Consider the following 24,679-nt stretch of genomic DNA (forward strand, 5'->3'; position numbering starts at 1 on the left):
AGCCTGTGGCTTGGCTGGGCACCTCCCTCCCCCTGTCCCCCGTGGCAGAAACTGAGGGTCTTATTCACCCAAACGGTGGGAGCTGGGGCACACGGGCACCAGCTTAAGGTCAAAGGTGGACTTGGGTACTTTGGTGTACATAGCTGGAAGTTCGAGTTGAAAACCGAGATCTTCACACTGTCACTTGTGAAGAGAAGACAAAAACATTTTGTTGACCTCAGAAGATGTGAGGAAATCTCATTAGTTTTATTAGGTCATATAAAGATATGAGCCTTATAGTTTGGACTCTGGAGAATGTGCAGCAACAGTAATACTTTGACCCCGGTACATATGCCAGCATGGCGTGAAGCGTACATTAGGGGCTGATCCTGCAACCTCTGTGTGTAATGGACTTTGGTGGGCGCAACACTTCTTTCATTGGTGTAATTTGACTTAAGGGCAGTCACTGCTGATTTACTCCGGCCATAAATGAGGTGAGGCTCAGGCCTCCTGTTTTTAAGACATTTGAAGAATATACGAAGTATGTGTTATTGGTGTGTGTATAGGTGTATAGGCACGTGGAAACATACATACACTATTTCTCTACATGATGGTTACATCCTTACTGGCAGTGGTGTCCAAAGGGATATGCTGATTTACCTCAGCAGGGGATCTGGCCTCTGATATTCTAGTGTCTGAGAGGCCCTTTTTTTAAATAACTTTATTTCAAGGAAGAAATACATTTCCGGTGTCCCAAGAGCTTAAGAAGAGGACAGTTGCTCTTCTCCAGATTTCAGACCAGCATCAACTCCTTCTCATGAGTGAAGTGTGAATATTGCATTTCCAAAGCAGGATCCATACCTCTGGTCTTTCCCTAGCCAGAGTTGGTTTTGCACACAGGGAGTATCCTTATTTTTTTCAAAAAAGCACAGAAAGCCTGGCAAGCTCCTTGTTTACCAAATGCAGCAAAAGGATCAGCTGGAGGCCTCTGCCTCAGTCCCTTGAATTCAAGAGCATGTCACAGCCTGTGCTGGGGAAGCAGCATAAATAACCACAAACTTGGGAGAAACAGTAGCAGTCCCCAGGGTTTCCTACCAATCTCCTCCCTCCCACATGCATGCACACACAACACACAAAAAGATCCTGGGGGGGGCTTCCACAAGGTGCAGATAGTTGGGCGCAAGCAAGGAGCATTGGTGTGGACCTGCTGTTACCCACTGCTGGGCGATGATTGACGTCCACACTGCTCGGCTTCTCTTTTACCGCAAGGCAACAAAGGTGGCATTTATACCACTCAAGGCGAAGGCCGTTCTCACCTTAGGATCCCTTACGAATACAGAGGAGCAGCTAAACGCAGCCTGGGGCAGCACTGGTTCAGTTGGGGTGTTTGTAGCTCAGAATCTTGTTAAAGCAACCTCTGGATGTGGAGCAAAAGAGCATGGTGATGGCTCATGGGTGTGCCTCCTCTACAAGCAGCACCAGATCCTCCCTCCTCACAGAGACAGGGATGCTTCGTATGCCGGGGGAGAGTGTGCCCCCTTGCAGGCTGTGACACCCAGGGTGTGCCAAGGAACGTGGGGAGTGACCTACTGCCCCAACATCACCTGAGGGACAAGGAGGTCCTTTAACGAGCCCTGTGGCCATAAGGCTTAGCATGAGATGGCCTGGGATTTACTCTCAGAGGAAATGGGGAAGCATGTGGGTTAGTCAGCTGGGGGCTTATCAGGGGAGGTGGTGAAGTGAGTGTGAAAAAGGGGGGAAATAGAGGTGAAAAGGAGGGCTTGGTTTGCCCTGCTGCCAGACCCAGCCAAGAGGTACTCTTCACGGAGAGGGGACAGAATAGCTGGTTTATCTCATCTTTTCAGCCTCTAACCTACTGCAATGATGTAAGATGGGGACTGGGGCTGCTGAAAGAAAGAAAATTTATTTGGTATCATACAATATAGCAGGAACTGACATCGCATCTGAGTCTCTGTAACAAAGTAGCATCACTTTTGGGGACGGCACTGATAAATCCCCTGTACTTCTGCTTGCAGGAAGACCCTTAAAAAGCATCTGCCTCCGGGGTTGCTCACAGAGTTGATACAAGAGAGTGGAGGCAGTGGTCAGGATCTGGCCCCTGGCAGCAACAGACCTGATTGCCCTTTCATTCAGACAGAGGAGGAGTGGCAGGATCTCCTGGTCTTGCCGGGACTGGAGGTGGTCTCCCCCGCTCAGAAATGTGGCTGTGTGGGCTCAGTATTCAAAAATGAAAGCTGAGGTGATCAATAAATGGGGCAGAAACCACAAGTTGCCTTAGTTCTTAATAATTAACTGGAAGTCCTTTGATGAACTTAGTACCTGAGTGTGGAATTTGGAATCTGACCTTTACTACATCTAGATAAACAGTGTGGCCGACCCGGCAGCTCTCTCTGCAAGCGCCTCTCCACTCTCAGCAGCTCACTTCTTGGAGGCTCTCACACTTCATGCTGCAGTCAGGAGCTCCAGGGAGTCCAGCATGATTCTTCTTACTGTGCTGTTCCTTTGCATCATTTCCACTTACTCAGCCTCTGTTAAAGGTAGGTCTCTACTGGGCTTGGTTCAGATCTTGACTCAGCAAAGGCATAACCAGTGCGTGTATGCAGATCTGTTTTGCATCAAAAATTATCTTCTTTACTCGTCTGTCCTTGAGTAATACAAAATGCATTTAGTAATTACAAAGGTTTAAGTGCTTGTGGCATTCATGTCAGCAGAGGGGATGGAGGAGACAATGTTTTCAGGTGCACAGGGCCAGTGGTGTGAGCCAGGAGACTGGGGATCTTGACCCTGCTTAGTCAGGACATGCCATGGGAGCACCGACTTGAAAGGGACTATTCACACACTCCGAAGTTAAACACACAGAAGTGCTCTGGTGGAGCAGAGCCAGGAAGTGCTCAGGGCTCTCCAGGTTTCAGCTTCTGAGCAGTTGACTCAGCTACCACTGAAGTCAGTAACAGGCATCCCATTAATTTCATGGGGAGCTTGCTCTGCCATAAGTCATGAAAACCTGAATGTCTGCACAAGGCCTGGGAGCAGGGCTTTACTCAGGTGTCCTGACAAAGGTCAAGGGTATGAAATCTGGAGACTGCCTGCTTCAGCAGCACCAGTCTACGAAGCAAGGAAAGGTGTCTTTAGTAGTGGCTCTTTGTGTACAACCTGACATTAAATTCAGAGGAGCAGCAACCTTAAAACATGAGCTGACACCTAGTTTTTAGTTAATGAGGATGTCCTCATCGTGATGAGGAGCAGGGGGGGCCACACCATCCTAGGTTAAAAAGGCTGTAGAAGGTGCTCTCATGGGTGCCTCCTCCTGCTCCCTGCAGGGGATCCAGAACACTCTATCTGTGTAAGCACAGAGCAGCAACGTTACTCCGTCCCCCCTTACAACAGGAGTTATAAGAAAGAGAAGTTTGCAGGCAGTTCCTCTACCCATGAGTGTATTTCACAAGACTGCAAAGTAATGTTTATGACTAGATACCAATGTGCCATGCTTCTGGCGGGTGTTCTTCCCAGCTTCTCCTTAAGATAAATTAAACAAAGCTCCTTCCTGATGTGAAGTAATATTTGCTTGTCACATTACATCCTCAGGATACTGAGCAAGCATTTTCTCATTAATTAGTACTCCCTTCAGCTCTGTCAGGTCTCATCTCTCTCTTGTGCAGAGAGATTGAGAGCTAAATTACTGGCCCAAAGGCCACTTAGTGCCTCAGTGACAGACCAGGTTGTGCTGCCTTTTGGAAGTATTGAAGGAATATTCTTTTCTTTTAAGTCAGCTAGATCAGCATTCATGAAAATTTCCTACTGCAATTCAACTTGAAAAATGTTTTCAATGAAGCGGATGGGTTTTGCTTTTTAAAGCTATCCGGTATCAGAAACAGTGGCAAATATAATTTATGAAGGTAGAGCCAGCAAGTAGAGACGCACATGCTGTGCATGCCGTATGTATTAATAAAAGGCACAGGACTTGACAGCTGTCTCTACTCATGCAGTGTAACCTTCTGTATTATACAGTATCATGATTTAATTATAGACTTGGCATGTTACCCTTAATGACAGACACTTAACATTACTAGTCAAACTATGTGTTATGCACTCCACCTTGAAAGCAGGCACTTCTGACCCGAAGAGAGCATGGCTGATTGCAGTCTTTATGTCCATCTCTCCTCCCTTCTCAGTCAGTGGGACATTTGCCATCAGCTGAAATGGCAATGGCTATATGGGCAGCAGGGATCCCAGTGCTGTGCTGAATACAAAGGAAAGAGCTTCTAAAGGCAGGGGGTTTTTTAAAGAAAATTTTCCATTAGAAAGTTGTAGGAATATTCCTTTTTAAATAGTACCGGTGTTTTCTTCATGCAAGGTGGCATGAAAATTTAGTTAGGCTGTTTTGAGTACTGGTTCTGGGCAGTGATACTGTGTCTCTCCCCCTCAGCCACCAATAGCCCCCTTGCCTCTCAAACTGACCATGCTATCCAATTGTCTCTCTTGGCTTCCCCATTTCCACTGGGGTTAAGTGCTAAGTCCTTGGGACTGCTTTCAATACTGCCTCATCCCTGCTGCTTCTCTTACCATGATTGACCGCTGGCTCACCCTTTTCCATCAGTGACACCAGTCTTGCAACTAAAGGTGTCTTCTGCCCTGGCTCCTGCAGTGTTTTCCACGTATGAAATGGTGAAAGCTTTCAGAACCTCATATTATTCTAGCTCCCAGAAACACTTTGCAATTATTCGTCTCTTCCATGACACTTGGAATAAGCTGTTGCATCATTTGCTCATCTGTTTCCTTCAGGAGGGAACAGCTCTTTTGTATGTGGAGACAAGCAAGTGCTAAAAGGGAGGAAGAGGCAAAGAACTCTTGCAAAAGGGAAAACAAATCTATGGGTTGAGCTGTGGGAAAAGGAAGAGGATAAGTGAGAGGTGCTTTTAACTGAAAAGAGAGAGGGAGCAAACCCACAAACATCCACCTTAACTAATAAGACACATGTCTCTCAGCACCCAGATCATTTTTCTTGGACGTGCTTTTCCCCCACCTTTTATCTTTAGATGGGACTGTGTCACCCTCTGTGTTTAGAAAGCACCTAGTGGTTGGCATTCGTAAAATCTCAGCCAACACTGAATCATTAGCACTGCCATTTCTGCTGCAAATGAAGGACATTTTCAACCAGGAAGCAACCAGCTCCGAGGTCCTGGAAGGAACCAGGGGTGCCCCTGAAAGGCGCAACCATCTCTGGGCAGGCACTGAACACCCTCTGCTCTCAAGGGTAATGTAGCTTCAAAGCTGACAGGAATGAGGGGAAGTGGGGAAGTGGCTAGGCAATTCATGGTAAACCTGAAGGAAGGGTTTTGAAGCAGACACACAAGACATGCAAAACCAGAAGAGCCCCATCATGCCGACATTAATGCTTCAGCCTCCTTGCAAAGAAATCGATAGTTACAGCTTTGAGCTCCCACATGCAAACAGGTTGCTCCCTCTGGGATTACCAAAGTTGCTGCACCACACCTCCAGCTGGCATAAAGCTTAAGTCAGTTTAGTTCTGTGTAGCTTTGCCAATTTACACAACTTGCAGACCAAACTTGGTGGGCTCGCCGTTTTCCTCAGGGAGAGGTTCTTTGAAGCTGACCTTAATCTACTGCTATGACATCTGAATGAACAGGTGAAGGAAGCGAGCAAAACCTTAAAAAAGGTGTGTGTGTGGGGGGGTTGAGTCTTTGAGCACTGCATAATATATCCGTCCAGCCATGATGGAACTACACTGTACACCTACATAATTGGGATCTAAAATCTGAAAGTGAAATAGGAAAAGACTTTGGTTTTCCTTTTTACCAATGCAGTGATTTGAAATTTATTTAGCAAAGCCAAATAAAACACTGAGGGACATGACAAATCGAGAGAGCCTGTTGATTCTCTGCAAGAGACTTTGAACACACTGATTACATTAGAGCATGCTTAAGAATTTGTCTGAGATACTTTTGATAGATTTTTCTTCTTCCCCCCCACCTCCCCCGCACTTGTCATAAGACTGAGATGCATCTCCCTGAGGACAGCACTTTGCTTTTCTTAGATTAACTCTGTTGTGAAGTTGTTGTTTCTGCTCTGTGCCTCCTGAACTCCATGAAGAAATTCCCAATGGATTCAGTGGTGCAGTGTTTGGGTCCGAGAGGCTAGTGCCATGCTGCTTACAGATAGCACCTAAGGTCACTGTATTTGTATTTGCTTTGCAGATGTAAGAGCCCTTTGTGTACATCCAGCTTCTCCTCTGTTCCCTTCCCTCTACTAACTGACTTCATCAGTTTTTCTTGTGTGGAAGAGACCTTTGTAGCCATCCACATCAGAGGAGGGAAGCCTTGAAAGCAGTGAAGAGGGATGTTATGTATACCATTCGTGACAAAATATTTAAAGGGTATTCAGGAAGAAACTGATTTTCCTTAGCGACAGATTTTAGGGGCACAGTATTAATTCCTGTGCCTGAGGCTGGGTAGAGAGTTGTGACACTGGTGCCACATGTTCCCCACAGGGCTTGCATGGGAGAAAAGAAAGAGAGGATAGGAAAGGGTGTGGTAGTAAGTACCACATATAAAAAGTATAAAGGAAAAATAAGTGTCATTTGTATTCTACAGATTTCATTTACACTAAAATGAGTGCAACTGAATCCCTAGGGAACAGTCTGTCTGAGTTATTGTTAATGCAGATGGAAATGGCACCATAAATTGGGTATGCAAGTTGCATTTATGCTAGAATTTGGCTTTTTTATCCCTTAAAATACATCAATTAACAGCAGAGGCACAGCTAAAGGGACAATTATTTAGTTTAAAGAACAAGGACTTAATTATTCAATCAAAAAAATATTTTCCCAATGTTTTCATTACATTCATGTCACCTCTGGGCAAGGCTCTCAATGGGAAGATTCCCAATAAACATGCAAGATACTCAGAGAACAATTTCTGTTGGCTCCAACAAATTACATCAGTGCATTTCAAACTGCTAATTACACAAATTGCGTGATCAATTACAGTATTTTGAGTTGCAAAAGATTTTGGATTAATTTATAATGTGAACATGCCCAGAGTAAAGAATTTGACTCTCATTTATTTAAGTGTAGAGCTAGAACAAAGGATTTTGTGAACATTCTTATCTTAAATATATGAAATTAGTGTCAACTTAGTCTCAGAAAAACCCCAGCTGCTCCAGTGGGACGGCCTTTGTAATCCAGGGTAGCAGGATCAGTCCCATAAACTTTTGTTGGCAATTAAATTTTTAATTTTTCTAAAGGCGGTTTTTAGTGAAAATGACAGATTATGTGAGTTAGTCAATTCTAAAACACTGTTTGTTTTTGCTTTCCCAACAGGGCACACTACTGGACCAAGCTTAAATAATGACAAGCTGTATAAGTTTGCTTACTCAGCTGAAGTGTATGTTGATCAGGTGAAAGCATCACTGCAGAAAAGTGCAGGATATCGGATTTCTTCTGGTGTGGATGTCAACCTCTTATGGAGAAATCCTGACAATGATGATGACCAGTTGATCAAAGTTACGGTAATTAATGCCATCAGACAGCTTAAGACATGCCCAATCCTTTCTGCATTTATCTAACTGCTAATCTAACCTTGAAGAACTCATTTTCAGAAGATGAGCTAAATCTTTTATTCTTCTCTAGTCCTATCAACTAAAGCCAGCTTCTTCGATAAGCTGATTCCTATGTAATAAGACTTCACAAGGATATATCTAACATCATGAGCCAGAACTCCGATATTTTGAAATTGCTTCATATAGCTTCTACAGCTTCAAACAACTGGTGTACAAGCACCTACCTGGCAGTAGGTTGTCTGAAGTCCTTGGTTCTAGCTGCAAATCATGACATTTGCTAAATACAAACTGGGTATTTAGCTTTACAGTGAGTTTTTCTGCCACTTATTTCCCTAGTGGTGAGTGCTGGTTTCTTTCGAAAACATAGACGTAGTAATCATGGAAGATTAATGATCAGAGCCAGAAATGAAGAAATAAAAAAGATGTATTATGTGATTTAGTCTCTCCAGCCTACCCCAGGCCAATGCTAGGCTGCTCTCTACACGAAATTTCTCTGCTTTTACTTTGCTAGGTAAGAGATGTTCAAGTTGAAAATGTGAATGAACGTCCAGCTGCTAAAAACATCTTCAAAGGAAAAAGCACAGAGAAGATCATCGGGAAAGAATATCTGGAAGCTTTACAGAGGCCCATAGTTCTTGAGCTAGTCCGTGGAAAAGTAAGACTCTGTCTTTTAAAATTCAGTCCCTGAGGAAACCTGAGACAAATCTTTTCTCAGAGGCTTGGAGAATTTACCAATTCACTGTCCTCTCGGTGTTCTTAATATGCCATCATGTCCTATCTTTCTATATGAAATATAATAGTTTAGCACAGACTGTAATTTACCTGTACAAGGGGCCCTTGCATCCCAAGCTTCTTGTGCATTGAGAACACCACACAGTATGGAAGTGAACAGCAGATTAGCCACAAATAAATGGCTGCACACGTAGATATATGCACAATTGCTGTGTAAGATCTGTGCTGTTGACTTCAGTGAGGCCAGGATTTTATCCAAGGTCTGAAGGCAGAAAAGGAGATACATTTTGTCATGAGGGAGGTTATACAGAGTCTGTGAGGAACAGTGTTAATCACTTTAAACCCTTCTCAAAGATCTTAGCATGACTGCTTTTCCTACCTCTCTGGCTTGCTTATTTACTTCAGCATCACCTGCAGTTTCAACAGTCCCACGTTAATGAGCTTGATGCCGAAAGAGCTACAGCCTTTCCTGTTGTTCCTCAACTGGGAAACTGTCTCCAAAAATCGGAAGAGAAGGGACAGGGAGCAGGTGTGTCTCAGTGCGTGCCTGCATTTTATAGCCTGCCCTGAGAGAGCACCAAGGCACTGTCGCACCGCGGGAGCACACGTGCCCAAAGGTAGCTCTCAGAGTCCCAGTTTTGCTCAGGAGGGGATTCAACTAAATCCATCTCCCCCTCTTTTTCCCTGCCAGAGCTGCTCGCTTGTCCCCTTGCACACAGCCTACTGCTCTGCCCAGGGAGCCCCAAGACTTGAGCCATGGCTGCTCCTGCCTCCTCTCAGCCCTCCTTCACCCTCTCATTGCTCGTCGCACTAGGCCAACAGCCCCGCTCTCCCCGCTGCAGCCCGGGCAACGCTCGGCAGGTGGGACGTGGGCAGAGGGGCAGTGAGAAGGGAGGAAGGTTGAAGGTCACGCTCCCTGTTCTCTTCTGCAGAGTGGAGTGAGGGCTGTGACACCCTACCCCAGCAGGATCTTTACCTCCTGCTGTAAATAGGCACTGAGCACATACCCTGGCCGCCAGCTCAGCCTACTGAATTGCAGCTGCTATCATGCCTGCTCGGTAACTTTCAGACTCAGCCTTGTCATCAGTTTTACACAACATAAAAAGAAACAGGCCAGCACTGGCTCCTGGCTGTACGCATCCCTAAATGAGAACAGAGGTGTCGGAAGAACACAGTCAGAATACATCTGCTCCTAATACATTAAGCAGTTCACACACTAAGACTGAGATGTAGTATTAAAAACTCGGGCTTTTTCTCAGGTAATAGGGTCTGTACACTCCTTTTATGATTTCTCTGTGGTGTAATACTTTCATCCCTGGTACAGTGATTTCACTTTCCAGGGTTGCTCCAAGATAACACGCTGATTGTACAGTTCCTGAAAAAAAAGTGCACTTTTAAAGCACCTTGAATGCAAAGTGGAGGTGCAAAGTCTTGTTACCAGAGGAGAGGCTCAAGCACAACAGTTGACCCATGAAGTGCAAAGGTTGTGATGTGTTTGACACGTCATTTAATTGATTTTAACTGTGGTTTACCTATGATTCATTCTGGGGTTTTGTAACCTGTGATTGAAGTGCAACAGATATTATGCCCCTGTGGGGAGGGATTATCTGAGGATTATGCAGAAAAATGAGTCACTTGTGAAATTATGTAAAATTTCTCATTTCCCTTCTAAATTCTCTCTAATTAACAGGAGGAAAGATGCTCACTGCACTGAAACTGTACTTAGGTACAGCTAAAGCCCGAAACGTGTTTGTACTGTTGTCGACAGGCCCTGCAGCCCCTGCAGTTTGCTTAAATAAGGGCCAAAGGTCCAAATTCAGCTTCCCATTCAGAAAAAAGTAAAGGGAGTTTTTCTAGAGAGGATTCTCACTATACTTTTCTCATTTAACCAGATTTGTTATACACTTGGTTTTTTTTCCTACAGGTCAAAACCTTCTACTCGTATCAAAATGAACCTGGTTTTACTCAAAATATTAAGAGAGGTCTGGCTAGCCTTTTCCAGCTACAGCTGCACTCTGGTGCTGCCCGTGAGGTATGGTGGTATATCCAGCAAGATAATCATCATCAGAGAAACAGCCGAAAGGCAGACCTGTGTCTCCTGCTGACTTCAGAAGGAATGAACTGTGACAGAAATCACACCTTTGATTGCATTTGAGGTTGCGGATGTAAAGACAGACTTCTGAATATTTGGTGACACAAATCAAGTTGCTGCAATTAACATAAAGAATTGCTGAAATCCATTTGATTTTAAATGCTTTTATCAGTTTAGTAGAATTTGGTAATAGACCAACTTAAACCAGGTCACTATAAAACAGATTACACCGATGTTTAAAGTCGGTTGATTCCTAAACTCAGTTCAATGGATTAAGCTATTTTAAATCAGAGTATCCACACAAAGTTAGTAATGGTTTAGCTGCATCCATTTAACCTGTGTTACATTGCTAAATTTCTACATTTGTCCACATGAGCAAAGCTGGAATTTAACTCGAATTCCTGACTACAGTGCCAGCTGCCAGGTATCTTCTAAATTTTTTGTTTAAACAAACATTGTTACTTTCCTTCATAGCTATCTAATGAAAAGTACCCTTGCCTATCCAAAGCAGGTAGTTAGAAACACTCAAAACTGGTAAATAAACCCAAGCAGTGCAGCATCTCAGGTATAGGATTCCAACAGTGGAGAAAATGTTTCATCTTTGGAAGGTGTTCTGGGGTCCCAAAGATAAATTCAATAAATTGTCCTAATCTAACTCTTTTTTCCAAGGTGGACATATCTGGGAAATGCAATACTACTTACCATGTGCGGCAAGATCAAGTGACTAAAATAAAAGCCCTGGACTCCTGTGAAATAGAAAAAGAAGGATTTACCAGCCACAACCAGGTATGATTTCTTTAACAAAATAAAATCTGCTCTGCCTGTTTAAAATATATTCTTAGTAGCTATTACTCATTTTCTCAAGTCCTTTCTGCATTACAGAAAGCAAATTCTACATGTACATTTTGTAGTATTACTAGTACAAATTTCATATGGGGGGGATTCCCATGGGGGGAACTGAGAACAGATTCTCCTCTTATGTAAACCACCTTGGCTCAGCTGACATTGAGTACAGCACACCAATTCACATAATTTTTTGATCTCATCCGTAACATATTTTAGTTTCTATGCAGATTTACAGCACTTTTGTCCTGGCTGTACTGAAGTTTTAATCGATGTGAGGCTTCTTTTTTCTTTGGAGGAAAATAGTAGATACAGCCACAGTCATAGTGACAATAGTAACCTTTTTGCCAGCTGCTAAGTTATAGCATTTAGCATACACAATAAATTCCAGGCAAGACGCTGACTCCTGAATTGAGCCCGGTCAGGCTTGCCTGGAAGGTCAAAGGCTTCCCTAATGCACAGGTGTAATGTAGGAAATGTGCCACAGAGGTAACTGAAACCCTACTATGGCATTAATGGTCCTCCACTACTAGTAAATGCCTTTTTAAGCAGTTACTACTGAGTGCAGGCTGGACACATGCTGAAGGCACTGGGATTCTCCACAACTGAAACTGACCTTTCTCAGCTTAGAGATGTACAAAGGTAGCACACGCTCTGTTAATAAACCCCCTTAACACTATGACTGAATTCTGGATCTTCACACTTGCCACAAAGACTTCAACTTGTTTACAAACAGATCAAGCAAGGTGGCTGGCTTTGCTTCCCGGGTGTGAACATGATGATCTTATTTGCAAGACATTTCCCTGGAAAAGCTTCTCATCTTATTTAAAGTGTATTTTAACTAAATGTAGTACTGGGCATTTTCTCTGTTGCAGCCTGCTCCATAACTGCCACCCCTCCTTCCCCTTTATTTTCCCCTGGTACGTATTGAATTTGAAACACATGGTGCAGAAGTGAGTGGCTTCTTGTTGCAGAAGGCATTCTTGAGAACCTGATTTATAAACTTAGCTTGAGATATTGTCAATCCACATGCACCTTCCTCATTTGGCTCTATTTCATTACGAGTTTTGCCCTGATTTGGAACTGTGAGCTTTTTTCCTATTCTGTTGTTTATTGATCAGCCTTTTTTCTGGTTTATTTTTAAATTATTTTCAGATTTTAGATGTCAGTACAAAAGCCACATCTGCCACAATTTATGTGTTGGAAGACAGTTTCATTAAATCCATTAAGGCAGAAGAAAATTATGTTTTGCTTCTGAATTCCCGACGAAAAACAGGTGCCAAAATAGTTTCAAAGTAAGTTGGGCAGTTTGACTGTTGTTGATGGTAGCAGAACTAGTGGTTCAAGTCAGCTTTTATATGTATGTCTTATAGCATCAAGATCTAAAGCTGTAAACTCTCCAGGTGATGATTTAGGTCTCTTTTGTATCCATATGGTACCTAGTCCAACTTTGATTAAGGGCTCTACCATACTGCAAATAATAAAGAATGGCATTCATAAAAAATTAAATTAAACCAGCTGGAATTGACCAAAACATTTTAAGCAACACATTACTTCTGTAGGTGTTCTGTTTCTGTGTCCTCTCATTTCTTAAGAAATACTTCCAATGGATCTCCATTTCTAGTATGTGAAAGTTCAGAAGTATAGAAAACAAAATCTGCTGCATAGAAAGGAAACAACAGTGAAACCTAGATCTGTGTTAGACTCCAGACTCCAAAACACTGAAAGTTTGGAGATACTCATACAAGATAAATGATTTGGGCATCTCCTTAGTATTATGATATTAAAAAAAAAATGTACATTCGAAATCTCACTTTCCAGATCTTCTTATGAACAAATATATGAAAAATTTCAGAATGTATATGGTTACTGAAAGCTGTTTAGCAGGTCCTATAAATCCATACTTTCAGAAGTCTATTATTAAGGTATTTTATGCCACATACCTCTAGCAGTAATTCTGCTGGTATCAGATACTTCTGTTACCTTAAAAAAGCCATAAACTTGCCATGTTCTGAACATTTTAAAATAAGACTTCAATGACTCTGTGTTCTATATTTTTGGTCTGTGGAGGGGTATTTTTTTTCCTCTTGCTGTGATTTCTGCATTTCTGCTCTAACATTTGAGCTCTAACTGTGTCTTCACTGTATGGGTACACAGGCAGAGACTGGAATTGAAGTCAGTACAAGCTGGCCCTGGACTGATCGCTGGGAAGCAAGTTGCCAGTGTTATCAAGACCTTGGACTCCAGTTACGTTGCTGTGTCACTAGTAGCAGACCCAGTCAAATCTGAATGCAAGAAGTGTCCTTCAGTAAGTAAACACAGGCTTGTTGGATGTCAGGTGTGTTAGCTGAGCAGAAGAAGTGTGAAAGAAGCTTCCATCCAAGCAGCCCACTTGGAGGGGTCTAACGTAGCAATATAAAATACGCCCCAGAGTGGGGATCATGGTAGTGATGTAATGGTCCTCTACCACACAAGGGTGTTTTAAGACCTACCTCTAAAAGTACCAACCTTTTTGGTCTCTTTCAAAGATTGAGTGCAGTATTTCTCAAGAGCAGTAGAAAATACAACACCCTTTTGCTTTATTTCATCTTTGCCAACCTTGAGTTGGCAGAAGCTTATTTCCTCTGGGTAATGGAGTGGGAAATTACTTTTAAGATGGTTGGCCAGTGTTTATAAACAATTCTGTCATGGAGGAGCTGAACTGCTCCTAGAAATTGCAGGTAGTTAGCCATTCCTTAGGCAGGCTAACCATTTGTTGGTAATACATCTAGCCTCTTCTTTCTGCCTGACTCTGAAGGAAGCCTTTTATTTAAAAGACTTTATAGCTATTTTATAAGTGTAAAGTGGGGCTTTAGTATTCTTGGCAAGTCCAGTACTGTTCTCATTTTTGCCCTGGAAATAAAAAATTACCTAGTTTTTTTATATTTAAGACATCTAAAGACTACTAAGATCCTGGTACTGTACATGCATCATCCTTTGTTTTACTGATGCTATTCATCATAAACTAATATAAATTTTTACAGTGATTGTTAGCAAACAGTTTTAATGCTATTACCATTGTGGAATGAATTTAGCAGTGAATAGGAACATTCATTTCAAGATTATTATTCTCTGTCAGTTTTTGATAAGCAAGGTAAGGCTTCTATTCAGCGCACATAATTTTAATCCTCCAGAGATACTTCTTATGAGCACAAATACCTTGGTATATTGGAACCTGTGCTAGTTATTTGGAAGTAGCATTGCACTGTAATAATTTATCTTGCCTAATGCTTGTTGAGCCGCAGAGAAGATAAAGAAATATGTTGTGGGAAATGAAACAGAAATGATGCTGCATGCGTGTTGGAGCAGTTCTGAGCAGGGAACATCAAGGGATCTCAAACAGAACAGGGACAGGTGCTTTTTTCCCTGACTCTGCAAATTGGGGTTTGTGCTGACCAATTTGTCACTTGGAACCAAGTTTGTCATAATAGTTATAATTTCCAGACCAAGATAACAAACATAGGGTATAATTCCAGAGCACTGCCTGGGGACTGAGCTATGTCATGATAAACCTAATGGCACGATGAGAATGAAGTCCTGCTTTCCCACTGTATTTTACAGTAACTGCTATGAAAAGATGGAGTCTATAAACAGAACACTGTATCCAAAGCAGCAACATAACATTTGGTACTTATATATCATAGTATACATTAATGCCATGCTGACATGGTATGCCCTACAGTTTTACGTTTTCAAAACCCTTTTAAAATCATAACAGGTCTTATATCTATCTTTATGAATTTGGTAAAATAACCATGACTATCCCCACTTCACAGGTGGCAGCACTAGCTTCTGTGAGGTTATGGCCAACATTTACATTTAAATTTAGGCCTAGATTTCTGTGTTTAGACATCATAAAGCATGCTTTTTTCAGAAGAGCTTATGGTTCTTACTTTTTTTTATGCTTATGGTTCCTACAGGAACGGATGCTTGCCCCTTCTGAAATTGAGGTGGGTTTGTTCTGTCTTGTGCAGCCAACCTTTGTAGGTTGGTAAAGCAGCTGTCAGGCACTGACATTCAAAACCAACTCCTGCTCAGTTTAGGACCTCTTGGTTTGGCTTGAATTTTCCTAGAGTGCCCACAAGACCTCTGGTCTGATCTCTCTGTCAGAGAGACAGAGATTCATGTCTGAGCTTGGCTGAGTTGCCATGTGGAAGTGCGTGCATCTGTGCCTGAATCCTTGGGGTATTCAATCCAAACTGCCTGACATTCACATCAGGAGAACGAGGCCCCTCGCAGAAGTCAATTGTGAGTGCTGTTTTTTAAAGTCCTGGTCACTGCAGGAGACAGCAGCTGCTCCTTGTAGCAGTTGTATGGTTAGAGCACCTCCCCAAAGAGGAAGACTTGGTCTCTGCTCTTTTTTGCTTGAGATGGCTCCAGCTCACATCTCCCATCTTGCTTGTCTCTAAGGTATAGGCTGAGCTGACTAAGAGCAGCCCGCACAGCTGGGCTCTGCGCAGGAGAAAATACAGGCTTAATGAGGTTAGAGATTTTTTTGCCAGGCTATGGTGCAGCTTCAACAGGGGGAATAGAAGGTGCCCCATATGTTTATCCAATTTCAGCTTATAATAGCCACACTGACCTTGGTGCTAAGCACTAATCACCAGTTGAGGTTAACAGACCCATCTGTGCCTCAGAACACGAGCTCCTCCCAGCTAGTCATTAATCCTCAGGAAATATCCTATGTCTCAATCATTGTTGCCTAATTATTGTTTGTTACAGTTGATGGAAGTTGCACTCTGTACTGCTGAATGATACTTCTATTTGCCAGCAGGTTCGAGTGTTATTGCCTAATACAAAACCCATGAAGAGGGGAAGTGTTTTAGTAAAGGTCAAATGGGTGCTAGTGTTATTTCCCACTTGGGAAAACTTCAGTAAACACTGCTGCAAAGAACAGCTGAGTTTTCACCAAGGAATGTTCTCGATAATTTGAGATAACAGAGGCAAAGGCAAGTGAGAGAGGAAAGGTCAAAATACCTGCACCAGTTTCTTATGGGATTTTATCTGGAAGGACAGATATAGGTGCTGTTGGTACCACGTTGGCTCATTCAGGTAAAAAATGTGGTGGATCGAATAAATACAGCAACAACATACAAAGAAGCCAATACCTATTCTAATACCATCTTACCTGACATTTTGTACAATAACCACAAATCCCTCCCCATCTTACGCAGGTTTATGAATGAGAAATGGGAATTAATTATGAGACATTTACTCCTGTTCCACACTAACCACTTACAAAAATACCATCTTCTAAGAAAATATGATTAATTTGTGAATTGCGGATTGTGCATCTCACACTTCAAAAAAACTGACTTAGGAGAAAATGGGAACAGAAGGCAAACACTGTATTCACCAGAAAGCACGGTAAATTTGCAAGAGAAGAGAATTCACCTTATTCCAGTTACAGTATAAATAAACATGTTTTGTTCTAAAATAGATTGTATTTAAGGCAATGTACATTATCAGAAAATACTAAAGTGTTGGAAGAGAGACAGCTATAGAAGGGTTTCAAAGATATTTGTGCTGGGGTATCATCAATTAAATAACACTTAGCTAAAGGATCAGCAATCTGTTGGATTTCAGCTAATTTGAGCAATAGCTGGCCCACATATCTGCATTTAGTAAGTCTGATTTTGAGAACTGAAACCACAATCTGAGAGATTTGACATAACATGAATTATTCTGCAGCTTTCTGAACACTGGCAGAGCATCAGAGAACATATGTATCCTGAAAAACTTTCCAAAGCTGAAGCAGCAAGAAGCTTTTTGTCCTTCATTCAGAACATCAGAAAAGCTACGAAAGAGGAGATACTGCAGATTATTAGAAGTGAAAATAAAGAACTTCTGTAAGTCATCATGAAAAAGCTTTCAAAAGATTTAAGTTACTTAAAACTGCAGACTGGCAAATTGCTTGCAAACGGATTCAGTTCTACTGGTGATGCCCTAGCAATGCAAAAACAGTATTCAGTACTGCCTGCAGGAAAAGGACTTTTTTTTTAAAAGCTGTGTTTGTTCTTGTAGTATAATATATTTGCAGCACACTGTTCAGCTAACAGGATTGTACCTACAATGCAAGGCAAACATACTTTGTAGCTTACCCAAAGATTCTCATCCCGACTGCTTGTTCTGAAACACTCCATAACTTGTTCTTGACTTCCCCATTTGTTTCCTTCAAAAGGAAATACAGCAAAGAAGGAGATTTTTCATGCCTGGATATTGTCCTAATATTAGAGTTTGAGTGTGAACAGCAAGCACACCTAGACTTGGGAGTTGGAAAGCATTTCCGAGTCCCACCATGCAGCCAGGTTCTTTCAAACAAATTATAACAGTTGTTAACAATAGAGATAAACCTGAGAGTAACTCAGGTAGTGTAGCTGCCATTGTGTATTTAGGAAAAAACCACTTTTTTCCATTTACAACCTTGTCCTGTAAACTTTAAGACACTCTGGATAGTTCTGTTTTTTTAATACTTTTTTGGTCCCATATTTGCATAAATTCAAATATTATTATCCATGGATATGAATAATTTCTGGAGTTCATCTACCATTTTGAGGCCAAAGAATTCAGAGACACAGTTTTTTCCAATAAGAGTAAAAATTCTGTCCTTGCCTGCAATGAAGGTACATGATCTTCTTTCCTTCTATATGCAGCAAAGTCTTTTCAGTATTTTCTAGATCATTACAATGATATGTTCATTTCCACTTCTTCGTAGTCCGCAGGTAGTGGATGCTGTAACCTCTGCTCAGACCTCAGCATCACTGGAGGCCATACTGGAGTTTCTTGACTTTAAGGATGCAAGCACTTCTACCCTGCAGGAGCGATTCCTGTATGCCTGTGGATTTGCTTCTCACCCCAGTGAAATGTTCCTGAAATCTTTAACTGTAAGTCAAAGGACAAAACAAATACAATGGAGTAAATACTTTTGAGCATTGTTCCTGTCAAAGGGGAAGGGAAGAAGAAATGCCTGTTGCTGTTTCCAATTTTCCTTTCTTTATCCCTTCCAGGGTGTCCTTTAAGTGTGCCAGTAGCATAGAGCCTGGAAACAACAAAAATTCATAGGTCCAGACTGAAAGTCTATTTACTTTGTAAAATGTTATCAATATCTACTACTTGGAAAAGTAACATAATACTGAGTGTTAGCAAAACAACTTGAGGGTTCTTTGATTGTTGCCTTATCAAAGTCCTGTAACCATTTAATACTCGTTTGTTGGGGTTTTTTTAAACATAGCTTCAAAATGAATCTACTATTTGAGACACTGAATGTAACTCAAGGGGAAAATGGCGGTCAGTTATTATATGTAATGATAGAGCAGTGCTCTGCTTAGCCTGAGCCCAGGCCGTTGTGGTCATCACTGCCTTCACATTGCACTAATGTTCACATGAAATGAGGGAGGGTATTCAGCCCACTACAGACTGTGGTTCATCATATTTAGACAGAGAGACTAACAGCATTGCTTTTGCATAACAGGCTAAGTTCAAGGGTGATATTGCAAATGAAGAAATCAGAGAAACTCTTGTCATTGTCATGGGAGCGCTGATCAGAAAGCTGTGTGAGAAAGAAGGCTGCAAGCTTCCAGTGAGTATCTGCTGTTCACTTCTGGCCAAATTCTGGTCTGCAACACATGTGAATGATCCCTGCTGATGTTACTGGGAGAGCATGAGAGACATGGGGGGGGAAATAAGCCCATAAACTTGTATGCTTGATAGAGAGAGGACTTTTTTTTTTCTTCTTTTTTTTTTTTTTTTTAATAATGACATCTACTTTGTCAGCTTTAGGCTTTAATCTGGTCTCTTCCCATTTCTGTGGATTTGTCCCAGTTTGCCCTTGTTTGACAGAACTTTTTCTCACTGCCTAATCTGTCAGCAAAAGCAGTACTTGTGCTCCCTTGTCGAAAAGCTTTGTATGTCCTCAGAGAAACACTGGCAAACTCAGGATCTATTTAATATTTGCAATCACCTTAGGTTATTTCAGCTCTGTGAAGAAAATTCTTTGGTTCAAGTACTCAGCTCAGCCCCAAACATGCATAGAACAACCCAGGAGGAAGGCTATCACCTTGACTATGGACTAAGTAGATGCTGGTGGTAGAGGATGAGGGTGATCAGACAAGGCACTGCTGCCTGCTGGATCTCTGCTGTTTGGGATTGCAGCACACTGCTGAGAAGACACAGAGCACCTGAACGGCCCTTAGGAATCCCTTTTTCCTTCCCCTGTTAATTGTCAAGCTCTGTTATAACATTATGTTATGAAGCACTAAAGAGCAGTTCCCTTGTCTTTTTTTGTGGGAACATGTTGGCCCACAAGTAAGACCTGTGAAGTCCCTGAATCAGGGTGGGGGCAGCCAGCAAATGATAAAGCTATGGACCAGGTGTCACTGTGGCTATAGCCACTTTGGTTATGCTTGAAGGAAGCCATCGACATACACTTTACAAATGACACCTTTGCTAATCCTGTGCAATGATGCTTTGAAAAAATAACATGCTACAACCCAGCCCTACCCCTCCTACTTCTGCGAGGGAAGAAGGTGAATTTATGATCACCATTTAAACATGCTGTTGATTTTCTTTAGGCTGTTGTGGAAGCCAAAAGGCTGATTCTAAGTCGACTGGAGAAGGCTAAGAAAGATGACAATGTGAGGATGTACCTGCTGGCACTGAAGAATGCACTTCTTCCTGAAGCAATTCCACTGCTTCTGAAGTATGCCGAGTCAGAAGAAGGGCCCATCAGCAATCTTGCTGCCACTGCCTTGCAGAGATATGATCCTTCTTTTCTCACCAAAGAGGTAAGAAAATATACTGTCCAAGAAAAGAAGTGCAAGAGACTGTATTAAAAATAAAGTATAAATTAACAGAGTTCATCTGTCAGTCCCACTCTTTTTAAAGATGCCCCACGTATGGTTTTTTTACCTCCAGAAAATTATTATATACACTTCTGTTCCAGCCAGAAAACTCTGTACATTCCTGTTTGTCAAATCCCAGCTCCCAGTCTACCAATGCTAGTCAGCCTTTGGTTCCAGAGTCACATACAGCCATTGAACGTGGCAGGCAGTCTGCAGGGAAAACTGGGCTCCCTTCTCAAGAGCACTGCTTTCTCTGTGATGTACAGGAGACACTAGGAACACTTGGGCACCTGCGTAACCCCTGTTCTTTCTTGTGCTTTCACATAGCCAGGGAGAATGCATGAAGTAAGAGGAGGGTAAAAGAGCTGCATCTTACCTTGCAGCCTCCAAGAATAAGAGACGACATACAAAATAGCAGAAGCCCTGCTTCTGCTGCATCCCATTTCATACCTACGGCTGACAGCTGTGACTGAGGTTGTCAGGGTGCTGGTCTGCAATGAACGTGCTGGAGGCCGTTCTGTCAGTGGGGCTACATGTCTCTCCATGGACTTACCTGTAACAAAGACGGGTCACAACCTGCTCAGGGACATGAGGCCACCACAGGCACTATCTAGAAAATTAAAATTGCAAGAGTCTTGATTTTTTTAAAGTACATATTCTTTTAATAGTCAAGCAAATCTCTCTCTTGATCTTACAACTACCACCACAGTATTTTGATCTTAGTGCTCCTATTTATTTACAGCCCCGCTGTGAAAATCAGTGTGGAAGGCTGTATTTGGACTGTGGCTGAGAGAACATAACAGATGCCCCACTTGCCTATGTGGTCACTGAGCTATACATGTCTTGTACATTCCAAAAGGACCATGAAAAACAGGGTGCTGAAAATATATCCTTATGTATTAGCCTTAGCTATGGAGCTAGCTTAAGCTGATATTATAAACAAGATTCCAACCTGTACTTTGCCCAGTCATCTGTGAGCACTGACTGAATAATCTGTTTCCTGACCAGGTGAAGGAAACAATGAACAGGATATACCACCAGAATCGTAAAGTCCATGAAAAGACAGTGCGAACCACTGCAGCTGCTATCATCTTAAACAGTAACCCATCCTACATGGAAGTGAAAAACATCCTGCTCTCCATTGGTGAACTGCCTCTGGAAATGAACAAGTACATGCTCTCCATGATCCAAGATATACTTCACTTTGAAATGCCTTCAAGGTACATTAAGTTCAGTATAAATAAATACAACTCATCCTTACTTCTTTGCAGAAACCCAAAGAACACAGAGGTTCTTATGAATTACTACTGTAAAATTTAAGGACGGTATACAAGGACACCTAATTTTTGTGTCACTTTTAAGTATTGATATTTCAGAATAAATCTCTGCATTTCAATGACAGTCATTTAATAGCTATTCACATTTTCAGAGGTACGAATAAGAATTAGGCATCTAACTTGCATTACTGTAAGAAATGCCATCTGTTGGTCTTAATTCTCTTGGTGGGGCACTTGCTTTTATATTTTAAGAACCAGTGAACCAGAAAAATTGCAAACATCACAGCACTAGAATGAAAATAATCAAAATATCTCTTCTTCTCAACAACATTAATTTTCAAGCAAGAGCTTTGCTTGCCTTTCTACCTATGGCTGCAGGAAGTAGCTGAAATTGGAAAAGAGACTCTGGGTTAGGGCAGATTTTTAGTGGGAAAACGTGAGGGTTTTGAAGACTCTCTTTCCTACAGGGAAATTCACCCTCTCTCAAATTTGATATTTCTACAGAACAGTAATACGTTTGGTACCGTAACATTTTCGTGTCTCTGTGGTTTTGTTTGTCTGTTTATTTTGAAATACTACAGCAAAACAGTTCGGCAGGTTCTGAAGGACATGCGTGCTCATAACTATGATCGCTTCTCCAAGATGGGCTCTTCCTCTGCCTACTCTGGCTATATTACACGTATGTAACCATGAAACTGCCTTTTAACCCTGTTTGTATTCCCAAACATTTGATTAATCCACTAGTTTAGTCACAGGTACCTTCTTTCTTTTTTAATTAAGGTGGTCCTGATGTATCATCCACATACAGCCTTGACATCCTCTATTCGGGCTCTGGCATTTTAAGGAGAAGTAACATGAACATCCATATTTTCAATAGAAATGCTGAACTTCATGCCAGCCAGGTAACTGCCACACTGTACATAAAAACTAAGCCAGTATGTTGTCCTCTTCTTACAGCTTCTAAATCAATTCAGCTAAAGTCTATGAGGTTTGCTGCACTGGGCAGAGAACAAGCCAGTAACGGGGGGAAAAAGAACTCACAACAGCCAATGAGGCACTTGTTTGCCCTAACCAAAAAGACAGGTGTTTTGCTCTGTATCATATATCAAGTTCTGTCTTTGGTTAAAGCCTACACTGTTTATCTGATATAATCAGTAAAAGCTTTGCGAGTTTGTAAAATCAAGTCCCATGTTTCGGGTATAACACAGAATGGAAATACAAGGAGTAGATCAAATGTAAGAGATTTAAATGAGATGCCTCAGTTTTGGACTTTTCTTAACATTGGCAAGTACCTTCAATATTATCCTCCTGAATTTCTGCAGGACAAAAATTGTGCAGCGGAACATCTTTGGGCTTTCCTCCCAACTGTCTGTGGAAAATAGCTGTATGAATAAAGGCAAATGTGTTTCAAAGAAAAGTAGGCTCGGGGCTGTGATCTGCATGTGGGCAAATTCTGCCTGCATCTAAAGGGAAAATACATGCCATAAGATTATTTTATCTTCCATTTTTGTAGCTGCTCTACCTAGCTCTCTTAAGTCTTAACCCCATACTTTTTCATCTGCAACTACATAAATTAGAGTTAGGCTCTTAGACATTAAGAAAATGTGTAGAGTTGTTAACAGCCTGGGCCAGGCAGAGTTTTTTCATTGATTCTGTGTCACTGTTGCTTCTTAGGTGGTGATTGAAGCTCAAGGTCTGGAGTCCATAATAGCTGCAACTCCTGATGAAGGCGAGGAAAACCTGGACTCCTTTGCTGGCATGTCAGCCATTCTGTTCGATGTCCAGCTCAGGCCAGTTACATTTTTCCAGGGGTACGGTGATTTAATGTCTAAAATGCTCTCAGCAACTGGTGATCCCATTAACGTGGTGAAAGGACTTATCCTCCTGACAGATTACTCACAGGTACTAATAGCACACTGTTTGCTTCTTTTTCTGTCTCTTAAGCACAGATGCTCTCTCCCCCACACTGTTACGTAGGACATCTTTTTTTCTTTCTATTCAATGCTGATAAACCTGATCAATGTTACATAGGCTTCTTTTACTATGGGAGCAATAGAAAAGTAGTAGGTATTAAAAAACAGAATGAAATTACATGAAAAGCAATCGAGAACAAAGGTGAGAACACATATCATTCTAGAAAACAAAGTAACACTGAATAATAGCAAATCCAACTGAGTTTCCTGTAGAAAACTCATATTGCTATCAGCTACGGCCTCCCCTCCCACAGTTTCTTGTAATACAGTATTGTCCCATGTGACCACCTAAGTTTTCCTCTTCACGAGTTGTCCAGAGACCTTACATCCAATCAGGCAATAACTGGCAGATTCTGAATGAATGAATCACTGGTACTCAAACTTTCCCAGAGAACTAGCCTTTAAAGAACAATGCTAAGATGTCCAAATTTCAAATGCTTATTTCTAGGCAAAACGAGGAATTAAAATGAGGATTACACAGTTTTTATGCAACTGTCACCCCAAATGGTCTGTTAATTTTATGCTCAAATTAGACTCATGTACAAATATAACCAGCTACATAATGTATTACTGGAGGACTGAAAATCTAGACATGTCTCTGAAAGTGCAGGGCCAGCATTTGGCTTGATATTTTTGTTCTTCCCAAGCAGGGATCTCCTTAGAACCTGTGGATTTAACAGCAGCACTCAGCTCATGAAACATCTGGAGGCTCAAACTTTACTTTTTACTTGTCCCCTTTAATTCTTGGCAAAAGAAAATGCCAAAAGCAGATGATGAGAAAATCCACTCTGATCAAAAATTACACAGAACCCCCACCCTGCACATGACAGCTGTCCCCATCCTGAACCCAGCTCAGCCCCTTTATAATGGTATTATAAGTCTAGAGGGCTTCCCATGTAGTGCACAAATTGGCTAACTAAAGCTCATTCCAACAATGCTTTACAGTTCACACGCAGATTATGGGCAAAAACTTTACCATGACCTATTTAACAAACAGACTGCAGAGGTGAGAAAGATAATCATGTCCAGTCCTGAGCATACGAGCATGGTGTTTACAGAACTAAAATATTTCCAACTGCTGTGCATGCACCAAGCTCCATACATACCCTGGCTGAATCAGCCGGCCAGGCACCCTGAGAGCTCTGCCAGCCAGCAGATTCTCCACTCCTCAATTTTGGAGAACCTCACAAAAGTCTGGGGCACAGCAGGGCTGGGACTGCATGCCATTTTTAACACTATCAGGGTATCACATTTTTGGTCAGTCACTGACTCTGGAAGCCTGAGCAGCAGTGTGATGAGATAGGA

The 24,679-nt window shown here is 41.9% G+C and overlaps 1 protein-coding gene and 1 long non-coding RNA gene across 2 annotated transcripts in view; one reads left to right on the top strand and one right to left on the bottom strand.

Moving 5' to 3' along the window:
* The first annotated feature begins 1,920 nt into the window (after positions 1 to 1,920).
* The window catches only part of MTTP (microsomal triglyceride transfer protein), a 29,096-nt gene continuing 6,337 nt past the window's right edge, over positions 1,921 to 24,679 (top strand). Inside the window, exons 1-15 of the mRNA XM_075051480.1 lie at positions 1,921 to 2,537; positions 7,340 to 7,527; positions 8,090 to 8,233; positions 10,235 to 10,342; positions 11,072 to 11,188; positions 12,401 to 12,540; positions 13,403 to 13,553; positions 16,976 to 17,133; positions 18,000 to 18,168; positions 18,756 to 18,863; positions 19,855 to 20,067; positions 21,133 to 21,344; positions 21,983 to 22,080; positions 22,182 to 22,303; positions 23,076 to 23,303. Coding sequence (XP_074907581.1) covers positions 2,477 to 2,537; positions 7,340 to 7,527; positions 8,090 to 8,233; positions 10,235 to 10,342; positions 11,072 to 11,188; positions 12,401 to 12,540; positions 13,403 to 13,553; positions 16,976 to 17,133; positions 18,000 to 18,168; positions 18,756 to 18,863; positions 19,855 to 20,067; positions 21,133 to 21,344; positions 21,983 to 22,080; positions 22,182 to 22,303; positions 23,076 to 23,303 — 2,217 coding nt within the window. The 5' untranslated portion in view covers positions 1,921 to 2,476. The remainder of the gene's footprint in view (positions 2,538 to 7,339; positions 7,528 to 8,089; positions 8,234 to 10,234; positions 10,343 to 11,071; positions 11,189 to 12,400; positions 12,541 to 13,402; positions 13,554 to 16,975; positions 17,134 to 17,999; positions 18,169 to 18,755; positions 18,864 to 19,854; positions 20,068 to 21,132; positions 21,345 to 21,982; positions 22,081 to 22,181; positions 22,304 to 23,075; positions 23,304 to 24,679) is intronic.
* On the bottom strand, positions 2,542 to 8,559 carry LOC142042418 (uncharacterized). Its single transcript, XR_012653813.1, has 3 exons — positions 8,401 to 8,559; positions 7,393 to 7,492; positions 2,542 to 2,639 (listed from the first exon to the last, which is right to left on the bottom strand). It is a non-coding gene; the product is annotated as an uncharacterized LOC142042418 (long non-coding RNA).

This window comes from Buteo buteo, chromosome 1 (assembly GCF_964188355.1).
Source record: "Buteo buteo chromosome 1, bButBut1.hap1.1, whole genome shotgun sequence".
NCBI lineage: Eukaryota > Metazoa > Chordata > Aves > Accipitriformes > Accipitridae > Buteo > Buteo buteo.